General features: G+C 39.5%; 1 protein-coding gene across 1 annotated transcript in view; it reads right to left on the reverse strand.

Moving 5' to 3' along the window:
- The window catches only part of efnb1 (ephrin-B1), a 150,540-nt gene that overhangs the window by 62,325 nt on the left and 61,993 nt on the right, over positions 1–26,222 (reverse strand). Inside the window, exon 2 of the mRNA XM_088344437.1 lies at positions 22,855–23,132. Coding sequence (XP_088200563.1) covers positions 22,855–23,132 — 278 coding nt within the window. The remainder of the gene's footprint in view (positions 1–22,854; positions 23,133–26,222) is intronic.

Here is a 26,222-nt window from a genome sequence, read left to right on the forward strand (position 1 = left end):
TTGAAAGTTAGGATTCTAGATTTGATATTACAGGACCCACACATAAATGGTGACGCCTATTCCATACGGTACCTTCGAGGACTCTAAAGTCAATATTAGCTTGGTTCTTTGCTGTTTAATACGTTTTCAAATGCAGCACACTCCATTTACAAAAATAACTAAGGTAAAGGAAGTGGAAATTATGAGTCAATATTTGCCAAATGAACTCCCAGTCTCGTATTTTTTTCTTTGCTGGAGAGAATTGTTCCTTTTCCACAGTCACGGAATGCCAACTCAAGGAATATTTTTAATCATTTATGGTGCAGCTAATCCTGCTCTATAAGACAAGAGATAATTGCTACTGTGACTTGGTGCTTAAAAAAGTAAAGAAGTGATGGGGCTAAAAAGATTCCATCTAGTCTAAGAAGAGAATAAGACCAGTAGGTCAAACAAAGACAAAAACAGGTTTGTGTGGGAGTGTAAATTTTAGTCAAGAGCTTTACAGTGTTTTAAAGTGAACAGCATCGTTAAAAATCGTTCAAGATAATGTTTTACCAAATCGTATTTGTGATTGGATTATTTCTATTAAAACAATGAAGAAAGTACAAAGATTAATGGCAGTACTGTCATTCACGGCGACTATCATTTGTATTTTTGTTTGCATGAGTCATGTGCTAGCCCTCAGTATTTCGACAGACTCTATATTAGCTGTTAGCTTGGAGAAGCATTGATGCAAATAAAAACTTGTATATGCAAATGAGAAAGGAGTCGTGTTTTGGTGAGAGTTTTATTGATGTATTTTGAGTTGCTCATGGAATCTCTGCTTTAACTGAGTGAACAGGAATGAGAACGACAGTACATTCACTCACTGAATCGCCCGAGGAACATAAATTACAGCATGGTCCATCACTGAATCGTCCAGGAACCATAAATGGCGGCAAATTCACACACTGATTTGTTCATGAATCGGAAATAGCAGCACGTCCACTTTCTAAATCATTTATGAACAAAAAACGGGAGCAGCTTAGTTCACTGAATCGTTTGCTCACTGGTTTGTCCACAGACCCCCAAAAAGCAGCACATCTATTTACTGAATGGTCTGCGAAGCAGAAATGACATCCCGCTCATTCACTGATTCGTCTATAGACAGGAAATGGAGGCACGTATACTGAGTAAATCATTAATGAATTGGAAAAAGCAGCACATTCATTCACACAGAATCGTTCATGGAATACATTATTTTTGAACCGAAAACAGTGGCACAGTTATTCGCTGAGTTATTAGCATGACCGCATGTTCACTTACAAATTCCTTCGAAACAATATGAGTGATCCAACACGAAGAGCAATTGTTTTTATTAGCAAGCATCTTCATGTAACCACTGTAACTAAACATGTGGACTTGCACAAACTGAGTCCTTTGGGTTTGTAGAGAGAACATCTGGAAAAAAAATCCTCAACTCAATATACGAATCAGCATCTTATTTTTACCAAAACTGAGACAAACCTATGTCTCCATGGACCTCTTGGCACAGTATGCTTATACACAGACTGTTTATCAATATAAAATATGTTTAGTTCAGTTGTGTTTGTAACTGATACGTTTGTAAACCATTAAGGAGAGAAGATATAAATGAATTTCGAACTTGCGAGGAGTACAGGGAGAAAAGCTTTCGGTATAAGACATTGCAACCTGTTGTAAAAAGATCAAAGATCGGCAACATGATTGGGCAATAATGACAGTGATGTAAATAACGTATATTTTTTAAAATAACAAACAACAGTCATAACAGCGGGCAGCACGGCGGCGCAGTGGTTAGCGCTTGTGCGGCACAGTTAATGTCTCGGGAACCTGTCGTGGGTTCAAATCCAGCTCCAGACTTCCTGTGCGGAGTTTGTATGTTCTCCCTGTGCTTGCGTGGGTTTCCTCCGGGCACTCCGGTTTCCCCCCACATTCCAAAAACATGCATTTCAGGTGAATTGGCCGGTCCAAATTGTCCCTAGGTGTGAATGAGCGAATGAGCTGTCTGTCCCTGTGTGCCCTGCGACTGGCTGGCAACCAGTTCAGGGTGTCCCCTGCCCACTGCCTGGAGATGGCTGGGATGGGCTCCAGCCCCACCCGCGACCCTAATGAGGAGAAGCGGTACGGCTAATGAGATGAGATGAGATGAGTCATAACAGCAAATAGTAAGCCAACCTCAGCAAACTCCTTTACAGGTGTCTGATATTACGGACAGAATAAAAGGTAGTGTCTACTTACTGACGCCATCCTCTGACTAAAATCATCAGAGGCCTGTCTGCCGTGTGCGCGTCTCTCTTAAGAGCACTCAAATAAACAATTTTTTTGTGAGTTTGCGTTGGTATTTGGACTATATTTGAAACAGTCCTTTTCTTAATTTGACCATTTTCATCCTCGAATGAATGAAAACTACCAGCACGCGCGTTAAATCACTCTCATACAAGCTACGTAATGTACATTGTCTCTTAAATACAAACAATTAAATGAAATGAAATAAAAACCTAAACCGAACAGGCTATTTTAAGCACACAACCAAATGTTCCTTTACGACAGAAAAGCTAACCAACTTCAGCGAGGCTCTCCGGTCATTTAGTGTCACTGCGGCGAAAATAAAATGATTTTTCTTCCCTTCACTCGGTTTTCACAATAGCCCAATCAGAGGGTGCAGAACACCAGAGAGAAAATGCTGCTGATCACATACTAATACACACAAAGCAAGTAGCCGGTGCACAAACAGGCGCTGATTACGTCCTCCCGCCGCTCCTTTCTCCTCATCCCGGTATCGGTTACGAGGTAAAGCCGCGCTGATCGAGGATCAACAGTTTTTGGCGCAGTTCGAGAGGCTTAACCTCGCTCCCAATATAGGAGGGAGTGACGGTGGCTCCCCAAGCACCCCGATACAAATAAACAGCTACAACACAAAAATGTCTGGCAGATACGAAACAATTTCCTGGAGGATCTGTCAGTGTGCAGCAGGAGTGGCGAGGTGGGGAAGATCTAAAGAGCGCGGCGGCTGCTGAGAGTTGAGCAAGATTATGTTGCCGGAGGGGGGGCGGAAAGGAGGAGAACCAAGGAACCAAATTGGACTTGTGGGTTTGGATTTTAATCAAAGCATCATGTAAGAGGCACATACTTATTCGATGACAATTTCTTTCTGTATCCGTCAATCCACATGAAGAAAGTGCGGTCGCTGACGTTCACACTCAAAATGCAAAAAGATCTGGTCTTTACCACACTAGATTTGCATGCATGCAGAAATTATTCGTGGCACAGAGCTTTTTTCCCATTCATGGGTGACTTCACATTAGGGGGTGGGTGAGATGATGATATTAGATCATAAATGACTCAAACAGGGATTACAAAAAAATCGAAAGATTGTTAAATTGTCTCTGGGGGCTATTATATTTGGTTCTGGCAGCTCTGGCCTGGAGTTAGCGCACACATTTGCCAATCTATCCACTAGCTGCTAGCTTCAGTCTTGTTGCTCGCCTCATTTTAGCTCATATTATCATCTGGGTCAACTTTGTATATCTTATGCAAGTTGCTCACAAAAAACATGTTTTTTCTCCAACAACCCATTAGTGAGAATTCCAGCACATTCCTGTGCTCCACTAGCACCCTTGAAACCAAGTGCAAAAGGGTAAAACTTGGTGAAACGTTAGGACCCTTGATTATAAATCTGTTGTCCCTGACATACTCGTGAAAGTGATACATTTTGATTCATCAAGTGAAATTCATATGACAAACAAAATATAAAGAAGGACTAAGAAGTCAAACATCTGAAATAACAAAGAAATAAAAACAAAGATTCACAAAAGATAAAATGCTAGAGAAGACATGAATCAATTTTGAACTTGCAAGAACACCAGGACAGGACTGTACAAATCATCACAATGCAAAATTTGAAATATTTCTAAACATCCTCCCCTGAGCTCTTTCTTTTTATTGAATCTACTTTGTTACCAAAAGCAGATACGCCCTAAAGAGTGTGAAATCAAACAACAGCAACATTACTGGCCAATAGTGACAAAGATGTAAACTGTGCAAAACAATGAAAATAACGGACATCAGTGACCAAAAAAGGTCAGAATAACGAACAATCCTGGCATCCTATGCAATCACTTCTGCAGGTGTCCAATATTAAAAAAAAAAAACAGAATAAACTCATCAATTTACCAGAACTTTTAATTTGAATAAACGAAAATTATGACAACGAGTCTGGTCTTTGAACGCATCATGAGTCCAGTTTAAATGTCCTCACATAGCTTCCAGGTTATTCATTCATGTGTTTGTGTGCTCCTGTTGCCGCGTTCCCGCAGCTGTGGTAAGGCCGGAATGGGACATCGACATTTTGCTACGGATTCGGAGAAACGAGTTCATTCTTGGCCTGCTGAATGGTATTTATCTTCCCTATTTATCCGTTGGGAGAACCACAGCAATCTCTATCACCGCCTTGTGATTCATGTTTATTTGCTTTCCCCAAACAGATTCATTTTCATCACACAGACTCTATTCTTTTTGGTCCCCCACCCACCCCAGAAAAATGGTTTTCTGCTGTAATGTTCACACCAGTACTCATTTGTGGCCACAGCAGCGGTTTTCCTCAGAAAGGATAAGACATTAAAACTAATAACCTCCATAATTATAAATCCATAATTCTCCGATGAAATTGAGCAAACAGGCTCTTGTTCCAGAAGACGTTTTGGCAGGAGGGTACGACAGTTGGAAACCAAGTCACTTTGGAACGCGCCTTGGAAAACAGAAAGTGCTGCTCTACGGCCCGCTTGGGGGGAACAAGCCCAGTCCGATGGAGAGCTATGATTTTGCTTAAGTTGGCCTAGGAAGAAAGGATAAGCGTTGCTAGCAAAGCGCAGCGAGAACAACCTCAGACATCTGAACTAAAAGAGGACACATCTATTTGCATGAGTTAAAAAGCCGCATTTGTTTCGTCATTATAAGTTCTCCTCCATAAGTCAGTGACACTCTCTTCTTCACAATCACTTCCTCAAACATTAATCTTTCCAGCGGTCTTAAAACGTCTCCTCTTCCTATTTTTTTGCCCGGAGCTATTTTGAGGTTTTCCCAAAAAAAGCACAGGGATGGATTTTGACATTGCACATTGAAAAAAATTAAAAAAGGCTTCTTTTCAACTTTCAAGAAATGCTCAGGGAGAAAAAGAACATCGTGCACAAGGTTGGCAAATAAGGTTGAGAAGAAATACTAAACAAACAACAAACACAAAGAATAGAGGCGTTGCGCTTTTGTACTTTTTTGTATTAAATATAACAGAAGGCTTTTAAAAAGGTAAAATCATATTAATAAAGTTTAAGTATGGTTTTGTGCAATGTTTTTTCTCTTTTTACCTGGTTCTTGATCACACAGCTGCCAGTTGGCTGAAAACAGCTACCTGCCTGGCTTGTGACGCTGCCCCTTTAAAAGGCGGAACTTTACCCCACGTAGCTCATCTAAAATGCGACCATGGGGAAAGAGGAAAACAAGCAGAGGAGAGCAGCCCCGCAGTTTTGCATTGCAGCCAAGTTTCCCCAGGCAGGAGATCAAGCCCAAGAGCCCCAACTTCACACCACAATATATGACTTTTCTGGCTTCGTGGCAACCACCTGTAACTCATGTTTTCACAACTTGATACCAGTAAGAGGCAGCATTCAAACTGGTCACTTCCCACTCGTGAACTTGTACCAGATGATCTTCCTTCTCGTTTCATAGTTGCATAGTTACAATCCTAGTTGAAATTCTAAATGTATTCACTGCATTTTATGAGCATTGGAATACATTAAGTGTTTGTGACATGTTTGTCCTACTACAGAGACCATATAAAACAAATATATATTTCTCTCCCCCAATGTTTTGCTCACTGTGTGACTGGAGTTGTAACGGGATTCACCTGGCTGTGATTCATATGGTTCCTGTTTATGGTAAGAACCATAGCCAATGAGTGAGTGGGTGGTTTTCTTACAGGTTGGTTCACGCCTTCACAGCAAGCCAGCTTCCATGAACTTTCAGAACATCGAGTTTAAAAGTTTAAAATGGGAGCACGCATTTTTGGCGTACATGGCGTCTCATTGAGACGGACAAGCACCACTAGTAAGTCTCTCCCTTTTTTATTCTGCTCCGATTTAACTAATTGTTGTATTGATATTGTTTCTGTGAGCATGCGGTTAGCGGTTGCTATTTTGGGATACTATTGACTTTATGTGAGCGGGGTTGGGAGTTGAGTTCTGCAGTTAACAAAGTGTAAATGTTTTAAAAATTGGAATAATCACATGACCGCACTACTGGGTTGCGGTTGCTTATTGGTATTGTAGTTGGCTGTTGCGGGATCTAAGAGAGTAGGTGTTGCTTTTAAAACATGATTTGAGTTGCTTCATTTGTTTATTTTGTTTGGTACTTGGACAATGAAATACATTATTTTACTGGATTGTAGATTAATAAAAAGACTTGTTGACTGTCTGTCTTTCCGAGTGACTGCTGCTAGTAAATCCAAATAAAAATAAAATAAAACTAGTCTACGAGCTGTAACCCTGCTTTTTGCTCTCTTGGCGCCCCTTTCAGTGGAGAGAATAACAAAAAACAACACTCATCTTTCTTAATTTGTATACATATTTGGAAAAGCACCTGGGAGCCACTCACTTGCACTAAAGAGCCGCATGTGTCTCCTAAACCGCAGGTTGCCGAACCCCGAGTTAGAGGAAATGACTGAAACACAATTTTAGCAAAGGGCGTAAACACGTTTGGAGATCTGAATAATGACGATTGGGATGATTAGAGGAGGGGAGGGAACCATGCGGGGGGCAAAGTATTTTAATAAGGTAAGCGTGGATCTCGGCCGAGTTCCCGTGTTAGGGGATGTGCTGCAAACTAATTGAGACGAATACATGAATATATCATCTGGGATTGAAAGCTATGCTCGTAACCAATGACAACGATCTACTGAGCGGTTCCTCCCTCCTTTGCAACCGAATCCTCGAGGATGCCTACCGCCTCCCCGAGACGTACCCCACTCTAAACAAACTCCTCTGTAATAAATGAAAGGCAATAACGCAGCCCCTGCTATGCCCCCTTCAGAATGAAATATCGAAAGGAGAAGTAGCAGCGGCAGGCTGGATAGATTTGCAAAGCAAGCAGAAAGCCACATATTACACTGCTGCTCCATAAACACTGAGACAGAAGGAGGTTAAATCTCCTCATGCCGGGCCGTGTTGCTCCGCTGGGGCTAACCTGACCCGTTTTACTTTGAAGAGGAAATCCGTTAAGCATTACTGATTAGCGACATAAAACTCTAATCGGTGACATCAATGACAGTTAGCCCAAGTCATTGAGCAACTTGGATTTTTTTTTTCAGGTGATGTTTGAATTCAAGGCTAATTGAGTACTTTCTACCACCAAAAATATTCAATTAAAAAAAGTAACTCTTAAAATACTTAAGGCTCCGATGTTTAATAGTCGACCACTAGACGGGGATGCACGGCAAACCATGGATGTTTGATTTTGAGGTTTTTTGTTCCACTAGGAGGCACTAAATATTACAAACTGTTCTTTTACAACACATTTTTTTAAAATTAAATGAATAAAAATAACACAAATCTCCACATTGTTTTGCTTAATCCAAGTATTAATTTTCTCATTTAAGTATACTTTTACTTGTTTTTCCCGTAAAAATTAGAATATTTTAAATTGAAATGTTTCAAAATATCATTTCTCCTCTTTTAAACAAATTTAAGATGTTTTTAATAGCAAAAAAAGAAAAATACTTCAAATTAGCTAAACAAATTATTTTTGCAGATGGAAGAATGTTTTCCTTATTTTTAAAGTTTTTCATTTTACTGAAAAAGATAATTAAACAGTATTTTATACTCATTTTATGGGGATACTGTGTAAAATGTGACCACTAAATGTCACTTTACTTTGTAGTGCAACGGAAAACAAGAACTGCAGTGCGCTTAAAAGAACTACAGAAACTTATCGCGACCAAACTTTTGCGTGGCACATGGCAGATTTTTTTTTTTTTTTTAACTACCAACAAATATAAATGTAATGTACTTTAAATGTAATGTAAATCTGCATTTATATAGCGCTTTTCAAGTCAATGAAGAGCTCCCAAAACACTTTACTCACACCTTTCCCTTTTACACACTAACTAACCGATAGCAGCGTCAGCCATGCAGGGCAACTACCTGCTATCGGGCTGTTCATTACCCACCTATATTGCACACAGTGAAGCCTTGTTAGTCGCGGGGGTTACGTTACAAAAACCCAATTTGGCATATACGTGTACATATTAAACAACAATGTTATTGACACACTGTCACGATCCCGCACCCATGTTGTTTTTTGTGTCTCTCTCTTGTCCTTCTACCTTTATTAGTATTCCTTCCCCTTGGTTCCTTGCTAGTTCCTTGTCTTCTCTGTCACATCTCAAGCATCCTTTTCTCAGATTTTTGTTTTTCAAATATATCAAATCCTTTGCTCCCCTTCTGGATCTCGAGTACCGTCTGATGAACTTTCAGACTATCGCCTTTGCTGTCTGGGTTTAATTTTAGATTTTGCTTTGTGTTTAGCATCGTTGTTTTGTTGGCAGGTGAACATGCGCCCCAGTCTCAGGTCATTCACAGAATACAAATCTCCAAATAAATTGTAAAATACATAATAATTCTCATTTTATCCAATGTTGTTTTCCTGTTTAACTAAAAAAAAACTCTAAAGATATTTTAAAATGATCAAAATAATCATCCAGTGGAACTAATTTTACTACAGTAAAATTTTCATATTTTTCCAATTTAATTTGTTGACGTGCAATCGGCAAAAGCAGGTGTCATTTTTATAATAAGGAGGAAAGTTGGCATGTAAAATTAACGTAACTCAAAAAATCAAAAGGTCAGGGGAGGCTGTGCCTCACCTGTCAGCATGGAGTATAAAATTACAACTATATGAAATGGTTACATTTATTCAGTATTAAATTTCGCATTTAACTTAACATTTTTGGGATTTTCTTTTTTCGAAATCACTGAATGTTCCCATTATATTATGACTATTATTCATACAATTAGTATGCAACGTATTACTGTGCTGAGTGCCTGCAGATGCTGAGTGAGACACACAATTTTCTCATTATAGAGGGCGATAGTGAGACCAAGAATTATTATCTATTGCACATTGTAGGTTCATTTATTTGTAAATCAGTGAAGTTGATCAGTTACCTTTTCAGTGTATCTATGGAAACACTGGTTATGTATTTTTTGTACGTATTAGCTTTTGAGTCAAAAGTACAACCATCTGATATCGCATCTGGTTCTATCAGAAATTTCAAATGTCTCCAGCCTGATGAATGTGCAATAATAGAGTCTTCCCTTTGTTCTCCAATGATAAAAAGCATGCATGAGGCTCAACCATTTGAACAAAAAGAAAATCTGCAGCAGAGTCTCTTTGCTGTAATTCAAATCTTTGCGTGATTTTACTGAGGGATGCTACCAGATGTTAAAAAGCCATTTAATAGCAAGTTGGAAAACGTGTGAGTCATTTGCATCTCTATAATCTGACATTCAAAATGCCTTTGTCTTTTAGAGAGTGCAGCTGACAAATGCATGCCGTTTTGAATGGGGAGGGGGCGTGAAGGGGTTAGGCTGAGATTTGATTATGGTAATTTCATGTTCATGCAAAAAGCTGATGTCTTGGGGTTTTGTTTTAGAAGATTTTTTTTTTCTCAATCTAAACCTGACGTAATTCCCATGAACGCTAAAGTGTTGAGACACTAAGTGCAACAAAAAAACAACATAGGAAATTGTGAGTATTTCGTTGGAACAATAGGACTTTGTGGATGAAAATACATTCTCTGATGGACCAAAGATCTACTATCAGCTTGTCACCAGAACAAGAGGCCATCGCGCGAGAGAATGTGATCTTGAGTCGCCGTGTGCTGGATCGAAGTAGTACTACAAGCATGTCTTCTCAACAGCCCAACAAAATTCAGAGCACTAATATTTGAATTAACGTCTGACACATACATTGTGCGACGCAACAAATCAATGATGGAATTCGTTGCCAACACTTTTAATATCAATTTTATTCGATTTTATCAATTTGTTGTTGAAGCCCAAATTTGAACCTGTTGGTTTATTTGTTTATTCCTGGTGACTGTAGGATAAGGAGGATTTAGTGAATTGATGTAACACTAGTCCGAGATTAAGAACTTGACCTTTCACCTTAACTCCAAGCTACTTTAGGAAATAAAATTGTACCGCACAGTTATACAGAAATCAATGGGAGAAAAAAAACAGGAATACAGTGATTCATTGTTATAACTCAGTTTGCTTTTCACGGTTTTGCAACTTCACGGATTTGTATTGGAGGTTTATACAGTACCTTTATTTGTTAGACAAATACTTGAGCCTGTAAAGGTGGTTCGCTCATTGGTTTTAGTGTAATGGAGTATGCAATTGTAAAAAAAAATAAAAGTTTCTTCTACACGAATTTTGCTATCAGGGGTTATTTTCGGAACGTAAACCCAGCATTAAATGAGGGGATTACTGTAATGCAGGGGTCACCAACGTGCTCCCTAAGAAGACCTGAGTAGCTCACCAGTGATGTGACATTATGATTTTCTTGTAAATTTAATTTGAAAAATAACTTATGATCACTTCATTTAAACCCCTGATTATTTCTTACACATTTTGTTTTCAAATCAGCCTATACTTTATATATGTATATCACTCAGTGCCCTTACACAAGGCAGAACTGTCATGCCAATGTTAACTTTTATATTTTTAAAAAAATCATAGCTCGAGAAATTTCTTTTACACCATGGAATCCCCACTTAAGTCGACGCCATGTTTGTCCGGTATCCTGCCGACACGCTGTCCCGGGTATTGCTGGGCTTTGCTTTAATAAATGGAAACCAAATGCTCTTTCCAGCTGCAAGAGGGCAGTATTGAGTTTGTAAAGCATGGTAAGTTGGCTCAGGTGTAAAACGGCATCCACTCGACTGTTAAAAAAACTAGCTAACACATTCAGTGCCAAACATCAAAATCTTTTTCTCCCATTGTTGCTGAATACATGTGTTGGGTTTAGAAAAGATTCCTTATCATCTGTGATCATAATATTTAAGGTAGGTTACTGAAAAGAAATGGTAAGCTGCACATTTTAGGTTGGCATTCTTTCAATAACCCAGCCTGCCTGAGATCAGAAAGTCTGGATCCTGCCCCAGAGCCAAACTGAGTTTGACATTCCTGCTGTGACATTTGTCCACTAGATGACGCTATGTTGGTAATGCAACCAAAAGGTTCTACTAAACACAATGAAAATACAAACTACAGGGACTCAAAGTGTCTTAACCAAACCATTTTTCCTTATTTTTTTGCCCAGCCTTTCATAAAGTTTTGTATTTTTGGGTGGTACCTGAAGCAGCAAGATGCAGGACAATCATGGCAGCTCCCAGTGTTATTTAGAATAAATAAAAACCTCTTGACTTACGAGTACTTTGAAAATTGGCACCTGTATATGATGGTTCAAATATTTTTGCGTACTATTCAAGTCAATATTGTTATTTTAATTTTAATAAAATTACCACTAATAGGCGCTAAATAATACACAATGTTTTTTTAATCCTGTCAGGTGTTTGAGATCATTCCACCTTCTCAAATAAAGCTGTCAAAAGTCTTCTTTTGTCTAACAGCAGCTTGAGCAACCATGCGTAGGTTCACCAAAAAAGAAAAGAGAAAGGGGATACAATTGCGTAACTGCTATGTCACAGGACACACGTATGTCCCCTTGCAGCTCATAGTTGAGCTATATTCTTGTGATTTTGCGTCAAGTGATTGATGAGTGCAACAAACATCGCTGGCGTTTGCTGCGAGTCATTACGAGTTTTGGGGGATCGCCGAGGCAGCTTTAAGGTGTGGAAGTCTGCAAATGTCTCATACGGCCACGGCAAACTGTGATGCAGAGTGACAGCTGTCAGGTGAGATCAGGCTTAACCTGTCGGCTACACGGGGAAGCTGGGGAGAGGGCGCGTGAGGACGGGATGCCTGCTCCCGTTTACTGCCTGATGGCCTCGAGTCTTCAAAACAACACACCAAAACATAGCAGAGGTACAATTGGGCCTAAAAAAATCAAAGATGACCCAAGCGAGGCCCAAAGTTATTAAAGCTTGAACCAGCCCGGACCAGAACTATTAACTTGGTGTACAAGACCGAGCCTGAAGCCAACCTCAAACGTCATATTTTATTTGTGAGGACTCGGGAGAAGAGGTGATTTATGATAACAAACTAGTGCCTGTCTTTTCTTATAAAATCTAAGTTAAACAAGTTAACATTATTTACACATTTTATGTTGTTGTGTCGGTCAAGGTTACAGTAACTGAAAATGTTCCATCACTGACAGTTTATTCTTAAGAGAAGACGGGAACATTTTAAGGCTTTCCGTCATTTAGACGAGTTGAAAATTGGGATGTAAAACCACAGCAGCAGTATGTTCTGATACTTGGATGAGGAGTCAGGATAAGGACTTTCTTTTTTCAACCAGGGTCACAGCAGCTCACATTCAAAAATTTGGGGTTCAACATTAGATACCTGCAAAGGAAACTGCATGGTACGAGATAAATTACACTTTTATAACGATCCACAAATCTACAAAAGTAATTGTTTCCTCAAGGATTTTGTGTATCCAAGAGAGGAGAGAAAAGGGGTAAAAGATGAAAAATGTGGTGACAGCATATAAAAACTGCTATTGAGTTGTATCTTTAGAAAGCATCTTGTCATAATGAGAAGCAAATTTCATTTAATTAATAGCTTAAGGGGCTTCTTTCATGTGAGTAACACATTTTAAAAATATCAACAGTTAATTCCAGAGCAATAAATAATCTTTAATGAATTTAATTTTGTTTTCCTGCAAATCAGCCCAATAGACTCACCAAGCTGTGATGATTATAGTATCAATATGTAATAAACAACTTCAACAGGTGAATTACTCACATCTACCTCCATTGCTGACATCTGTTACATTATTCCAAAACAACACTAGTGCAGCAAATTTGCATATCGATGCTTTTTTTTTTAAGATAAAACTCCTACCGGATCCGAGTGAGTTTTTGCAGTTCACTACGGAGAACTCCAGCACGTCCGATTGGGTCAGTGAAACTGCAATTTGCATTCACCTGCAGTGGCCGACCAGCTGTTTTTATTCTGAGGATTTTTATGTTATACAAACACAGACCGAGACAGCTAACAAGTGGAATTTTTCATTTCCAGGCTGAAATGCAGACATTTTTAGGATGACAAAGATGTCTTTTTTTGTAGTCATTCAGTGCATTTTCAAAAGGAATCAATAAAAATGTGCTTTGGTGTTGTGTATAGAAAAATACAACGTACGACTAACCCCGATAAATTTAATCTAATAACTGCGGTTTTGGGCAGCACGGCGGCGCAGTGGTTAGCGCGTGTGCGGCACAGTTCTGAGGTCGTGGGAACCTCCTGAGTGGGTTCAAATCCAGCTCCCGGCCTTACTGTGCGGAGTTTGTATGTTCTCCCCGTGCTTGCGTGGGTTTCCTCCGGGCACTCCGGTTTCCTCCCACATTCCAAAAACATGCATTTCAGGTGAATTGGCCGGTCCAAATTGTCCCTAGGTGTGACTGAGCGAGTGAGTTGTCTGTTCCTGTGTGCCCTGCGATTGGCTGGCAACCAGTCCAGGATGTCCCCTGCCCACTGCCCGATGATTGCTGGGATGGGCTCCAGCATCCCCGCGACCCTACTGAGGATAAGCTGCAGCTGATGAGATGAGATGAGATGAGAACTGCGGTTTTAAAGAACACATTAGATTTCGTTTCATTTATTTAAATATGAAAGAGAAAATAAATTAAAAGGAGACAGAAAGAAGCGAAAACCTGACATCTGCCTTGATCAACATATCGGGCTGAATCAACTTTGTTTTGTAAAACTTCCAGCACATTCTTGCATTCCAAGCAGTGCTTACTCCCATCTCATGCATACCTTTGAACTACAATTGTTTAGTTCCTACAATGTGAGTTTGTTTTCCCAGTTATGCGCTTCACAGGGATACAATAAGCGTTAATGGCATGAAGCTTATACGAACAAAACGTATTTTTGTAGATTTTAAACATCTAGACTATAATTTAAGCAAATACATTAAGAATACAGACATTTCTCTTACAATATTTGGACATTCTGACTGTGTGTCTGGTCTTTGAACGCAGCACAAGTCCTGAGTTGAATGCCAGTCTGTTTTGCTAAGAGGAGGAATAGTTTTCCTGAAGAAACCATTCTACTTCCTGGCAAAACTCGTCACCACCAAAATAATACTGTTTTTTTTTGTTTTTTTTGCCTCACCTGTCATCAATAAGATAAAAACGTAAAATATATTAAATAGCGGTATTTTTTCAATGTTAAAGATCATTCTCATTCATTATTAGATTTTTTTAAAATTCTAAATCGCTAAATTTATACTTTATATTATAAATACATTTAATACTATTAGTGTGCAACATATTACTGGGCTGAGTGGCTACTGTTGCAGAGTGAGGCATGCAATGGTGGTGATAGGGAGACCAAGTTATACCATTTGTCCCACTCTTTAAGCTAAAAGAATTGAAATAACAATTAGTGACTAGGAAGCTAACAGCAAGTCAAGCCATCCAGTACTTTTTGCTCATTGCACATACTTTTTTTCCAAAATGGAGGATAACTTATCTATTTGCACTTTTATTCAAAAAGAGCAGTATGTAACATATTACTGTGCTGAGCGTTTTCAGATGCAGAGTAAGGCACGCAAGTATCTTATCTCATGGCAGAGGACGCCAAACAATAGAGTTAGTGATGGTATTAGCAAGCTAACACCTAGTCAATCCATCCAGTATTTTTGTTCTCGTTACACAGACCTTTTCATACCTACTGTAATTTATTGATGCTTTTATTTAAGAGGAGCAGTTCATAAAATTTATTTATAAGTTAAAAGACAAAATAACCTGTTTCTATGCTGAAGTTTATATATTGCTTTCTTGCTCTGCCAAACAAATAATGATTAGATGTAGGTTCATTTATTTGCAACTATGACAGTGCCTAACCAGACACAAACCTCACCCCAGGTCAGTGCCTTGCACAGAGGTAATATTTATGAATTTTATCTCTAATTTATTGTGAATAACAGTGTGTTTCTCCTTATGTCACTCCCCCACGTAGCTTACTACCCTTTACAACTAGAACTGCAATTTGCAACACAAACACCTCATTTCTAAATCCTCTGTTTGGACAACGCAAGGAAATGCGTTAGATGTTTGCTTACGTAGATAGTGATGGACGGCACAGGCCGGAGCTAGTCTGCAGTTTAGATCAGAGCAGGGTTATCATTACTGACCCCCGCCCTGCCTCTGACCCTTAGTCCGTGGGTTCTGACTTAAAAGCCAGACAACTGTCCCTTTGCCCTCTGCACGCACTCCACCACACATAAACCTGGGACGCACGGAACCAAGGGGTGGACACCCCCTGCGGAGAGACGGGGGCAGCCGAGATCACCATTTGTTGCTTACTTTACTCCGCGCCTTTTGTCGCTTGTTCAGCCGCATATAATAGAGGAACACAAAAAACATTCCGTACAGGGCCAGAGGGTCAAACTGCAGGTGGACTTTTGCATCCTTTTCCCATGTTTACAATAAATAAACAGGCTACATAACACCTGAATTCACATCGTTTGAGTAGGCGCACAAGGTGCCCACTGAATGCAAGGAAGCAGGCTTACATGCACAATATACTCCACTGCGTACAAAAAAAATCATTAACATGCTTTCAGCTCTATCTCCATGTCTTTAAATGCATACTTGACATGTACCTGGCACAGCTGTTATACTGCACAGAATACATGATAGATGAAGCGAGCGCCGGCCTGTGCAGTGTAATAAATAAAGTGAGCTTGTCCTGTAGCAATGGATAACGGCGTTAACATACAAGCAAGACAAATACAACTCTTGATTATTGCTGACACGGACGACTTACAGTATATGAGGCTAATAATGATGCACCGTCACTTGAGTGGAGCCAGCCTGTCTGCTGCAAGACTGCAGGCAAGTGCTCCGACTTGCTGCCGTCAATACCCTGGCGGACGCATTAGAGATGTCCAATAAAGTTGTTATTGTCAAGACAGCTCTACAAATACAAATAGTTTCTTGAAATCTTTCATATCCCTGCTTTGCGAAATACATTTTTTCTCATCATTCCCTTTTGCGAGGAGTCTCCAAAACTAAAAACAATTTAAGTAGAATCCCACAAATTTTATAACACTAATTTTCCAGGCCAATACCAGTCCAAGTATTCAGCTCCCAAGTTGTCATCAATACAAAGTATAGATAGATTTGGTCTTACATACAGATTTAAACTGTGGATTTGATTTCTACAAATTTAATATAAGGGGCCGGTCACACAGCCGTTTGCGGCTGAATCACGGCTAAAATTTTGCGGTTTTTTTTGCCCGTGGTTGCCCGGGATGGAAAATGCGCAAAATTGGCTAACCCGCTGTTCATCGGTGGTATGCCCGCAAAACAGACGCCGCCGACTGTTCCGCTTCCTCATCGCATCATTTCTGCGTCATTTTCTCGTGTGGACCACGGGTATAAAAGCTCCCGAGCCGGTGTTGTGCTATCTTCTTTATTCATTATCCATTATCGATAAGTTCATAATACGCTACAAAGCTTTGGAGCCGGGACTCTTACTCTCAACCAAAAGGCAAAGCTAAGGTCCCAGAATTAAAGCCTTGCTGCGAATGCGCCGAAAGATTTATTCGAAATGAAGAGAAACTACGCTGACGGGGATCCATGTTCACCCCCTTGACGTTACGAGCACAAATGACGTGTGCTCGGCAAATCGCGCTGTATATACGCGGAGAAAGGCGTTTGACTGTCACACGCGTAACACGCTAATTCCACGTAATAACACCGCGATACAGGCGCAGAACATGCTATTACCATGCTCCACCCACGATTACCCGCTGAAATTTCCCGTCCTACCCATGTGTAACCACGCCCTGGCCGCGGCCAGAGCACGTCGTTCCGCGTCATTTCCGCGTCATTACTTCGTGTTGACCACGTGTGCGGCACGCGGTTTAACACGTGCTCAAACTTTTGAGCAGCTCAAAAGTTTTGAACGCGGCCAACCACGTGAAAATTTCCGACCGCGAGTAAAGCACTGCTCTATCTCGTCTATATGGCGGTCTCAAAACGTCCAACAGCGCCCAACAGCATCTGCTTCACGGCCAGAAATTTCTGGCCGTGGTTCAGCCTCAATACGTTCGTGAAAGGCTGTGTACCCGCGCTCTGAAGAATTGAGCAGCGCAAGACTTTTTCGCGCTGCCACCCGCGCGCGAATTTCCGACCTCGTGTTAAGCACCGCTGTATCTCGTCTGAATGGCGAGCTCAATGCGTCCAATAGCGTCCGCCTCAAAGGCAGAAATTTCTGGCCGTGATTCAGCCGTAAATGTCTGTGTGACCGGCCCCTTAGATTTGTGTTTTTATTGTAAATAAGCTTGTAAATAAAGGATTTAGAAATACGGTCTGTTTTCTCTTCTCTTGCACCTCTAAATGAAACTACCATAAAATTGTGACTATCAGCTGTAACTTTTTCCCCGAGCTTTCAAACCCTGCAGCTTAGGCATTGATGCGGCTAATTTAGGCATTTTTTCTGACAACCGTCAGGGGCGCCCGGGCAGTAAGGGTAAGAGTGAGAGAGGTGGAATATTTCTGTATATGTGTTTAATGTAACTTGGTGCTTTGTGCACGAATGAAACTATCGTGAACAGACTCTCATCATGGAAAAGGTGTCAATCAAAAGGGAAGGGCTAACTACCATATTGGGAATCATTTCTTAAGTCCGTTTATTTGTAAGCGGAAATAGTATGGTGAAATGAATGGCGGGTTCCTGTGTATCTGTCGACTTTATCATGTTTTTTGGAATGGATAGTACTTAATGTACCAAAGACAATTTCACGGACATTCAAAGAAGTTGAAGACGGCCAGGGGACATAAGGTGAGTCACCTTGGCTGTATAGTTTTCAGGTATCTTGAATTCCAAGAGTTTAAGCTTACCAATGATATATGGCATGACATGTTTTAGTGACTGGTGACATCATACAGATGCGTATTCGTTCATCAAAAGTCCCGTGGCCCACCGGCGGGCCGGCGAGACACTAGGGATTAAGGTACTGTATATATTTTTTTGTTGTGTACCGTCTTTCTTTGTATAAATCTCATGTTTCAATGTGGGCACATGCGGCCTATAGTCAGGTGTGGCATATGTAAGTAGAAAATGTTTTTTTTCCTTTAAAAATGTACTGGGTGCGGCTTATAATCGGGTGCACTCTATAGTCCAAATGGTATGGGATATACCAGAGTTTCCTAATCTTTTTTAAGCCAAGGTTGATATTTCTGTTGAAAAACATTGTTTTAAAAGGTTGAATTATCATGTTGCCTATATTGAGAGTATGTTTTTATTACCATTTATGGTCACCATGGCTTTGAAGATATTACAAGTTATTGATTTTGGTGAATAATTCTGCTGTAATTTGGGATTTTACCAGTTTGTATTTTTTTTAATCCATTTCTTTCTTAAAAAAATGACAAAACTAATATTTAAAATGAGAAAAATTGATAAATGAAAAATTACTTTGTTATCATTATCACGATTGGCCAATCATTCTGATATTCTTTGATTTTCTTTGATTTTAAAAGAAAGGGCTCAGGGGGGTGACTTTGGAACCAGTTGTAATCTTTTATCTGAGGTTTGGCTTGTCTCCCCGTTCTCATTGCTAGTTTAAAACCCTTTGACGTCTCCTCTCCTTATATTGAGTGTCTACTAAACTACAAACTTATCAACTACTTTTTCTTTGCATCAACTTTTGCCATTCTGTACCCACAAGCATCGTCTCACGCCCATCCTGTTTCATCCAGAGTGGCCTGAAAGTTGACTGCTGGGATCATAAAGTCAATGAAGCATAGAACAGCAACATATGCTATGAGGTATTATTACACCGAGTGTTTCCTAAAAACATCTCAGTATTAAAAAAATAAAAAGTTATTTTCATTTTTGAGCCTACATAATTCCTGGCCTTTTAAAACATCGTCATGCATCGTTTAAACTCTGCCTTTGAGGTAGCGTTCCAAAATATGAATAGAATTTCTTCCGAACAAAAGACAAGCATACATTGTTTAAATTAGCATTAATGTACAGTAACCCTATACTTTACAGGGTGCTGACATACTGTGAGAGTTATTTAAAAAACAAACAGCAGAGGGGTTTTCCTTTCTCGAGACATCTAAAAGAGTTTTTGTTTGGTCGGTCTGAATATAAACGTCACGCGCTCAAGGTCGCCTAAGATAGGATGCGGCTTAGCCGTGACCTTGATGAGGGTGAGCACAAGCAGTGAAGAAAATGGATGCACGGCGGATGTGTGATGCAGCAATACAACACACCACGCACATTAAGTACAGTTTACCCATTAAATAAAATTATTCAAATGTCCAACCTGAAGAAATTTGAAGATTTCGTTATCGACATGAAATGTTGTTCTTTACCTGATAAAATTGTATTGCCTTTTTCCAAGTGAAGGAATGCTTTGTTGATGTTACATGCAGCAGAGGTTCATGTAATCAGCAAAGCAAACAATATATGGGAATGCGAGATTTGTATTGTTTTAATTTAGTTGCAGTGAACGCTCTGTGGCCAAAATTGCGTAAATCCCAGATAAATACAAATTCCTAACTTCCTTAAATGCAGCAAAAGTGAATGCCATAAAAATTCCCTACCGCAGCAAAAGCAGAATATGGAAAAAAACTTAATCAACGTTATTAAAAGAACTAAAAAAAATAAATCCTACCATACATAATATAGTGTTATATGACACAGTGGGGCTAAACGATGAGCCTAACAATTAAAATCTCAATTTAATTTATCATATTTGGTGCTTACAGTAGTAATTGCTTTTCAGAGAAAAAAAAATAAACACAACACAACAAACATATATAGAAAGACACTTTGATAAAAAAAAAAAGAAAAAGAAATGTAAAAGTATTTAAAAAAACACCCTGTGCAAAAATAAATCCAAGAATACAGTAACTCGTTCTGAATCAGTTTTAACATACTAATAGTGATCCCAAGAGCCAAGAAGAGATCCGCAGGTTCAAGAGTGTTCTCCATTCGGGCCTCGGTGCTGTGGAATGCTCTTCTCCCTGAGATTCGATCTGCAACCTCAGTGGAACTGTTTAAATCTAGGCTTAAAACACACTTCTATTCTATAGCATATGATTAACCTATATTTTATGTTGACAATATCTGTGTATTATTTGTTATCGCAACATCCATTGCAGCCTGGTCATCCTGGAAGGGGGATTACCTCATGTGCGGTCCCTTCTCAAGGTTTCTTCATTTTCCTCATGTTGAGGTTTTTGAGTTTTTCCCTGCCCTCATGTAGGTTTTAGATCAGGGGATGGTGTAGTGATAGTCTGTGGTTTGCAATAATCTGTGGTCTGTGCAGCCCTTTGGGACTCTTTGTGATTAAGGCTATACAAATAAACATCACTTGACTTGACTTAACATATACTTGTTATATTTTGTTCCTGTTTTATTATTTTATCATTTTCATACATCTTACATATTTCATTATTTTATGGTCCATTTATGTTCTTATGTTAACTATGTTTTATTTGTGTACAGCACTTCAGTCTTTAGCTGTGGTTGTTTTAAAGTGCTTAATGAATAAAGTTGAGTTAAGATAACATTCATAGGTTAGCTATAGTAATAAAAATCGCTATTCGAATAAAAGTTTTGCCGTAAAGGAGCACTGTGTACAGTTTTACCACTAGTTGTCGCTGCATTTTGTTTTTTACCATTGGGAGACGATAGCGTCTATTGCTCAATGTGCAGTGGTTAGCACATTTGCCTAACACGCCAGAGGTCCCCAGTTCAAGACCGGGTGGAGACATGAATTGGCCTGTAGAGGGATGGGCACCAGGCTGTACTTGCCCAAGACACGCTAGAGGAAATGGTTCCCCCTAAACCCTGGAGGTTAAGGGATCCAACTAGTAACAACTAGAAATATACCCAGAATTTAATCATTGTGCAAAAAATATCTGCACCAGGTCAAATAAACTTAATACATTATTTCTTTTGAATTAAAGACATTATAATTAACAATTTTAAATATGTCAATGTAATCCTACTGCTCAGTTTTATGGCCAATTTATTTTGTGTTATACACAAAAAACATAACCCAACATTTAATTAAAATAGTGGCAAAAAATGTTATGACCACCAGCTCAATCAAAAAGAAAAGCTGTACAATGGCTCTAACTGTCATGTCTAAGGGTATAAATACTCAGATTTTATTGGCAGAGAGCGAAAGGTATTCATTTGAGATGAAACAATAAATCATAGTAAGATACAAGTTAATTTTGCAGATGATATTTCCTCATGGATGAGTTCAACTTACACTTGCTTTATTTGTATTGCACTCAAAGAGAATCACATCACTCAAATGATGGCATGCAAGAAAAGCAGTGCATTGAATTGCTCAAAGGCACCTCGACAATGGCCCCGGCCTGGCAGCAAATAGTCATCTTATTTACGAGTGGCCATTAAATATTTCTTGAGCCTAACATGCTGATAAGCAGAGAGTTTCATTACGTTTTCGCTAAAACATTGTGTAGGATTTCATTGCTTTTCCTACGGGTGGCTTCTAATGTAAACACTCATAAAACGTTGGCGCTGGCTGTGGTGGAATGCATGTTTTTCTTTATGTGCTGTAAAAACACTGCAATATTTCCTCCCCAAAACCCCTGAACACTACAAGTACCTCAGAATATTTAAGGCTAAGCATTATGAAAGTGATTTTTTTTACTCTTCTTGCCATTCTCTTCCTATAAACATTTAGAAAACCAACTAAGAATCCACTTCCACTTGACCTTAAACAATCTTCAAGTACATCACTTTGAGCTGTTGCCACAGTAATGCCGCAGTCACTTTTAAAGGACAGTTTAACTAAGGAGCCCCCTGGCCACACATGTCGGCCATCAACAGACCGTGAAACAAACTGAATTGCTTGTTCCTTAAGAATGGGGTAAATAGGGGGGGAGGAACACGTGGCCCGCGGAGTGATATTAAATTTTCCATACTTTTAGGTACCTTTTGGTACTTTTTCAGTTAATTTTTCAACTTTCAGTACATTTTGTACATTTTTACATTTAGTACTTTTTGCTTTTTTGGGGGGGGGGGCGTTGCTCTCCTTTTTGGTCTTGTCCTTTTTGGTCTTTTCGTTTTTTGGTCATTTTTTGGTTGATTTTCATTTTTAAGTTCATTTTGAAGTTCATTTTTCAGTCGTTTTGTTGTAGTTTTTAGGCTTGTTTATTAGTCATTTTGGGTCATTTTTATGGCAGGATGAAGTAAACAAGAGAAGCCTTGTTCACAACAATTTAAGTTTACTGTCAAATACATGTTCAAAAAGTTATAAGTTAAAGAATTGTTAAAACAGGCAATTAAACTAAATAATAAGAGATATATATTTTTTCGTCAATAATTATATGTTGTTTCTTCAGTCGCTTGCATCTCCTGTATAATTATTATTATTGTATTTATTTACCTGATTGATTGATTTCCTTATGCATTTTCATTTTTATACATTTTTTTTATTTTGTGATAAAAAATAAAGATATTTTCCTGTGAAAAAGCTGATGCCGCCCATACTCAGAGACTCTGTGTTTAGTGGCCCCCAGGTAAATTGAGTTGAAGACCCCTTGTGGTAAACCAATGACAAACAGTGATTGTGATGACAGTTCAAAATATTTCAGAGGAAACTTACAGGTGATGTAATAGTTGACGTTCCTCTTGAATTCCAGGCCCATGTAATTGGGGCTGAACTCTTGGAACTTGATGGTGAACTTGATGTCCTTCTCCGGCTTGTTGCAGTTGACCAGAACATTTGGATCAAGAACTGTGCTGCAGCTCTCCGCCTGCTCCCTCTTCACCAAATACAGCTTGTAGTACTCATAATCTCGGCCTTCGTCCGCTCTGGGACAGATGATATCCAGCTTGTCGCCAATGTCTGGGTAGATAATCAGGCCTTTGCCAGCAATAAATCTGTGGGACCAAAAGAAAAAGACAGACTTTAAGTAACACATCAAAAAGCAAGTCTGGTAAGCAGCCACATAATTTCAAATAGTTTATACAATCCTAATTCTTTGTTTTTCAATGTTTTTTTTAAGTGTGTAAGCGTTGGCTTTTAGGCAGAGCTGTTATTTCGGGCACCCAAAACATGACAAGTTACGGCTTGACCATGTTCAGGCACAGAGAGGGTCTTTCTCATACTCAGGTCTGAAAAAAGCACTCCAAAGGAAGAAAACAACTGGGCCATACGCAAAATGGTGGCCATAAAAAGGCTTGGAGGAAACGTGGCATGGAATGTTCCGTCAACAAGGGCTGTAGACAAAACAGATGCTCATTTGAAGTGAGATTCTAATTTAATTGGCTGTTAAAAACTGGTCTCAAGCCAGACTTTTATATTAAAGCTGAACACATCTTAGCATGTTACAGATATGATTAAACAGCAATACATGATAAAGTCTGTGCATATGTGACACCGAAATGTGTCTGTGGTTTTACACCAAGGATGAGCTGGTTAATGAGCATTACGATAAACTAATGGGTTTATAGTTTTTTAGACACTCAAAATAAGGACAAAAAACATCCATGGATTTTGAACTTGCAGGGAGAACAGGAGAAGACAGTATTCAATCCTCAAACAAGAAATTCCAACCTGTTTTAAAATGTTTTCCCCAGAGCCCTTTTCTTTATATCAATATATTTAACCCTAAGAGGTGTGGAAATCAAAGACTTGCAACATGATGGTCAGGAGTGATAAAGGTGCAAATAGCACATAATATACTATATTATATAATATTGCATATTATATTATATAGCAGTTGTTATTTTCAGAAAATAAGAATTACAAACAGTAAATAATTTCCTCAACATACAGTGTTGGGCATCCAGTTGAAAAAATCAGCCAAGCTTTGCTGTTAATCCTAGCATTATGCTGCACAGGAGAGGCACACCTTGACAGTAGTAGTTTAGACATAGCTAACTAGTACAACATGACACTAATAAATTTAAAACTTTATTATTATTATTGTTTAATTATAATCAGCAACTGCACGAACTGGGACTGTGGAATTTTTTCACAATACCTTTTGCCATGCAAATCGAATGTTTTATATAATTTAGCTAGCTGTGCCAGCTCCTCTGCCTCATATTTACAGTTCAATACATTTTGAGCGAATATGAGGGTTGGCAAAGCGCATACAGCAGCATATGGAGTATCCATGCTTCTCGACCTTTTTTCAGTGCTCAGTACCCCTTGTGCAATATTTAACTCAGAAAATTATTACAAGCACGAACCATCTGTGTTTGAAAAAAATAACAAAACACATTTAGTAACCCATCAGAATGGATTTGCAGGTCAGTGGTCAAATGGTATGATCCTAGCATTACTGTAAACAAATATAGGTTTACATATGAGGCCGGTATGAACATTATATCAATTTGACCACACAGGTCAGAGAATGAGAAGGCAACGGTGCGCAGGGTCAGGCTTCCTGGTCCACCTTCCCACCGCCTGATCATCTGCTCAGGGATTAAGATAATCCATTTGGCCTCACTGTACCAATCCACCTCGCTCGCTTCTGCCAACTCAATCAGATCAGCTTCAATTCTCTTTTGTTCGCCTAAAGCTCGCGAGCAGGAGACGAGTATGCATGTGACTGGAGGGGGTGCGGTTTCACCCGGTGTGTTTGGGCTGTCGTGTATTTGTGTGTGTTCATACAGGTTAGTGTGCGTGTGCATGCATTGATGCGTATTCGTGCAATATTTTTTCAGGAAAATGGGCTGAGGTTGCGATCTGAAGGGGAGTGGGGGAGGCACAGGGGGGGCTGAATCATTGTTCTGGACTTGTTTGAGGCTTAAAATGTCAGCACGGTTCAGCTCTGCTGTCCCAGTTAGCCAAGCATTAACCCAGACAGCCGGACTGACCACGGGTGTGTGTTTATGTGTGTAGTGCGTGTGTGTATCAGTGTGTGTTATGGTCGCAGACAGTGAGCACAGCAAGAGCGCCTATCTGTAAAATCTGCCCATGCCAGCGGATTTAAGCAGGATTTAGCTCTGTGCAATGCATTTGTTGTTATTTCTGATCCCTCACATTTTAACAAGACATCAGGGGCTGAAGAACTGTCTCTCTCTCTTGAGAGCATAATCTCACTTATCTGCATCCCGCATTTCATCATGGCCTAGTAAAGAACCGACACCTCGCTTGAGTCCGGAGAGTTATTTTAATATGACTAAAACAGAAGAGCATGTGAGTAGTTTATAATGGGGATATTACGCCTCCTGTGTATATTGCTGACAGGTAAAAAAAACAATCATTTTAAATGTTGCATTTTAGCAGGATAACTCCCCGTGAAAATGAACATGATCGGATTAAGGTCTTTAGCAATTCCCAAGAATCCTACATGGGTGACTTTACTGAATACCTCCTACAGTACTGTAATACTCTCTGGTCACTCGATGTCTTGGATCAAAAGTATGCAGCTGGTACCTAATGCTGCAGTGAGGCTTTTAACTATGACAAGAGAGATTGATCACATTACCATGATTTTAGCTAACTCGCACTGGCTCCCTGATAGGGTTTGATGTGATTTTAAGGTTCTGTTGGGATTATACAAATTTATGCATGGACTTGCCCTCTCATATCTTTCGGATTTCATTTCCCCCTATGTTCTGAGGCTTCGCTCCAAAAATGCTCGTCTTCTAGTGATTCCAAGAGCCAAAAACAAGTCCGCAGGTTCAAAAGCATTCTCCATTCAATCTGCAACCTCAATGGAAGTGTTTGCATCCAGACTTATGTTCTAGCTTATGAGTGATGTTTAACTCATATTCCTGTCTTCCTGTCCATGGAGGAAAATGATCAGCTTGGCTGCTGCAGAGTGCATGCATTTCTAGCCATCGTACTGGCACTTGAACCTGATGTATGCCGTCAGCTAAACCCTGCTGAATCAGTCAAGATTTTGGGGCAAAAAGCTGACAACTGGACATTCTGTTTTTACTTATATTTCATGTTGATGTCTGTGTATTGTCTGTTGATCCCCTTACAGCATTCCATTGCAGCCTGGTCATCCT

This window comes from Urocampus carinirostris, chromosome 9, assembly GCF_059441175.1.
Source record: "Urocampus carinirostris isolate Australia breed hairy pipefish chromosome 9, RoL_Ucar_1.0, whole genome shotgun sequence".
Lineage (NCBI taxonomy): Eukaryota > Metazoa > Chordata > Actinopteri > Syngnathiformes > Syngnathidae > Urocampus > Urocampus carinirostris.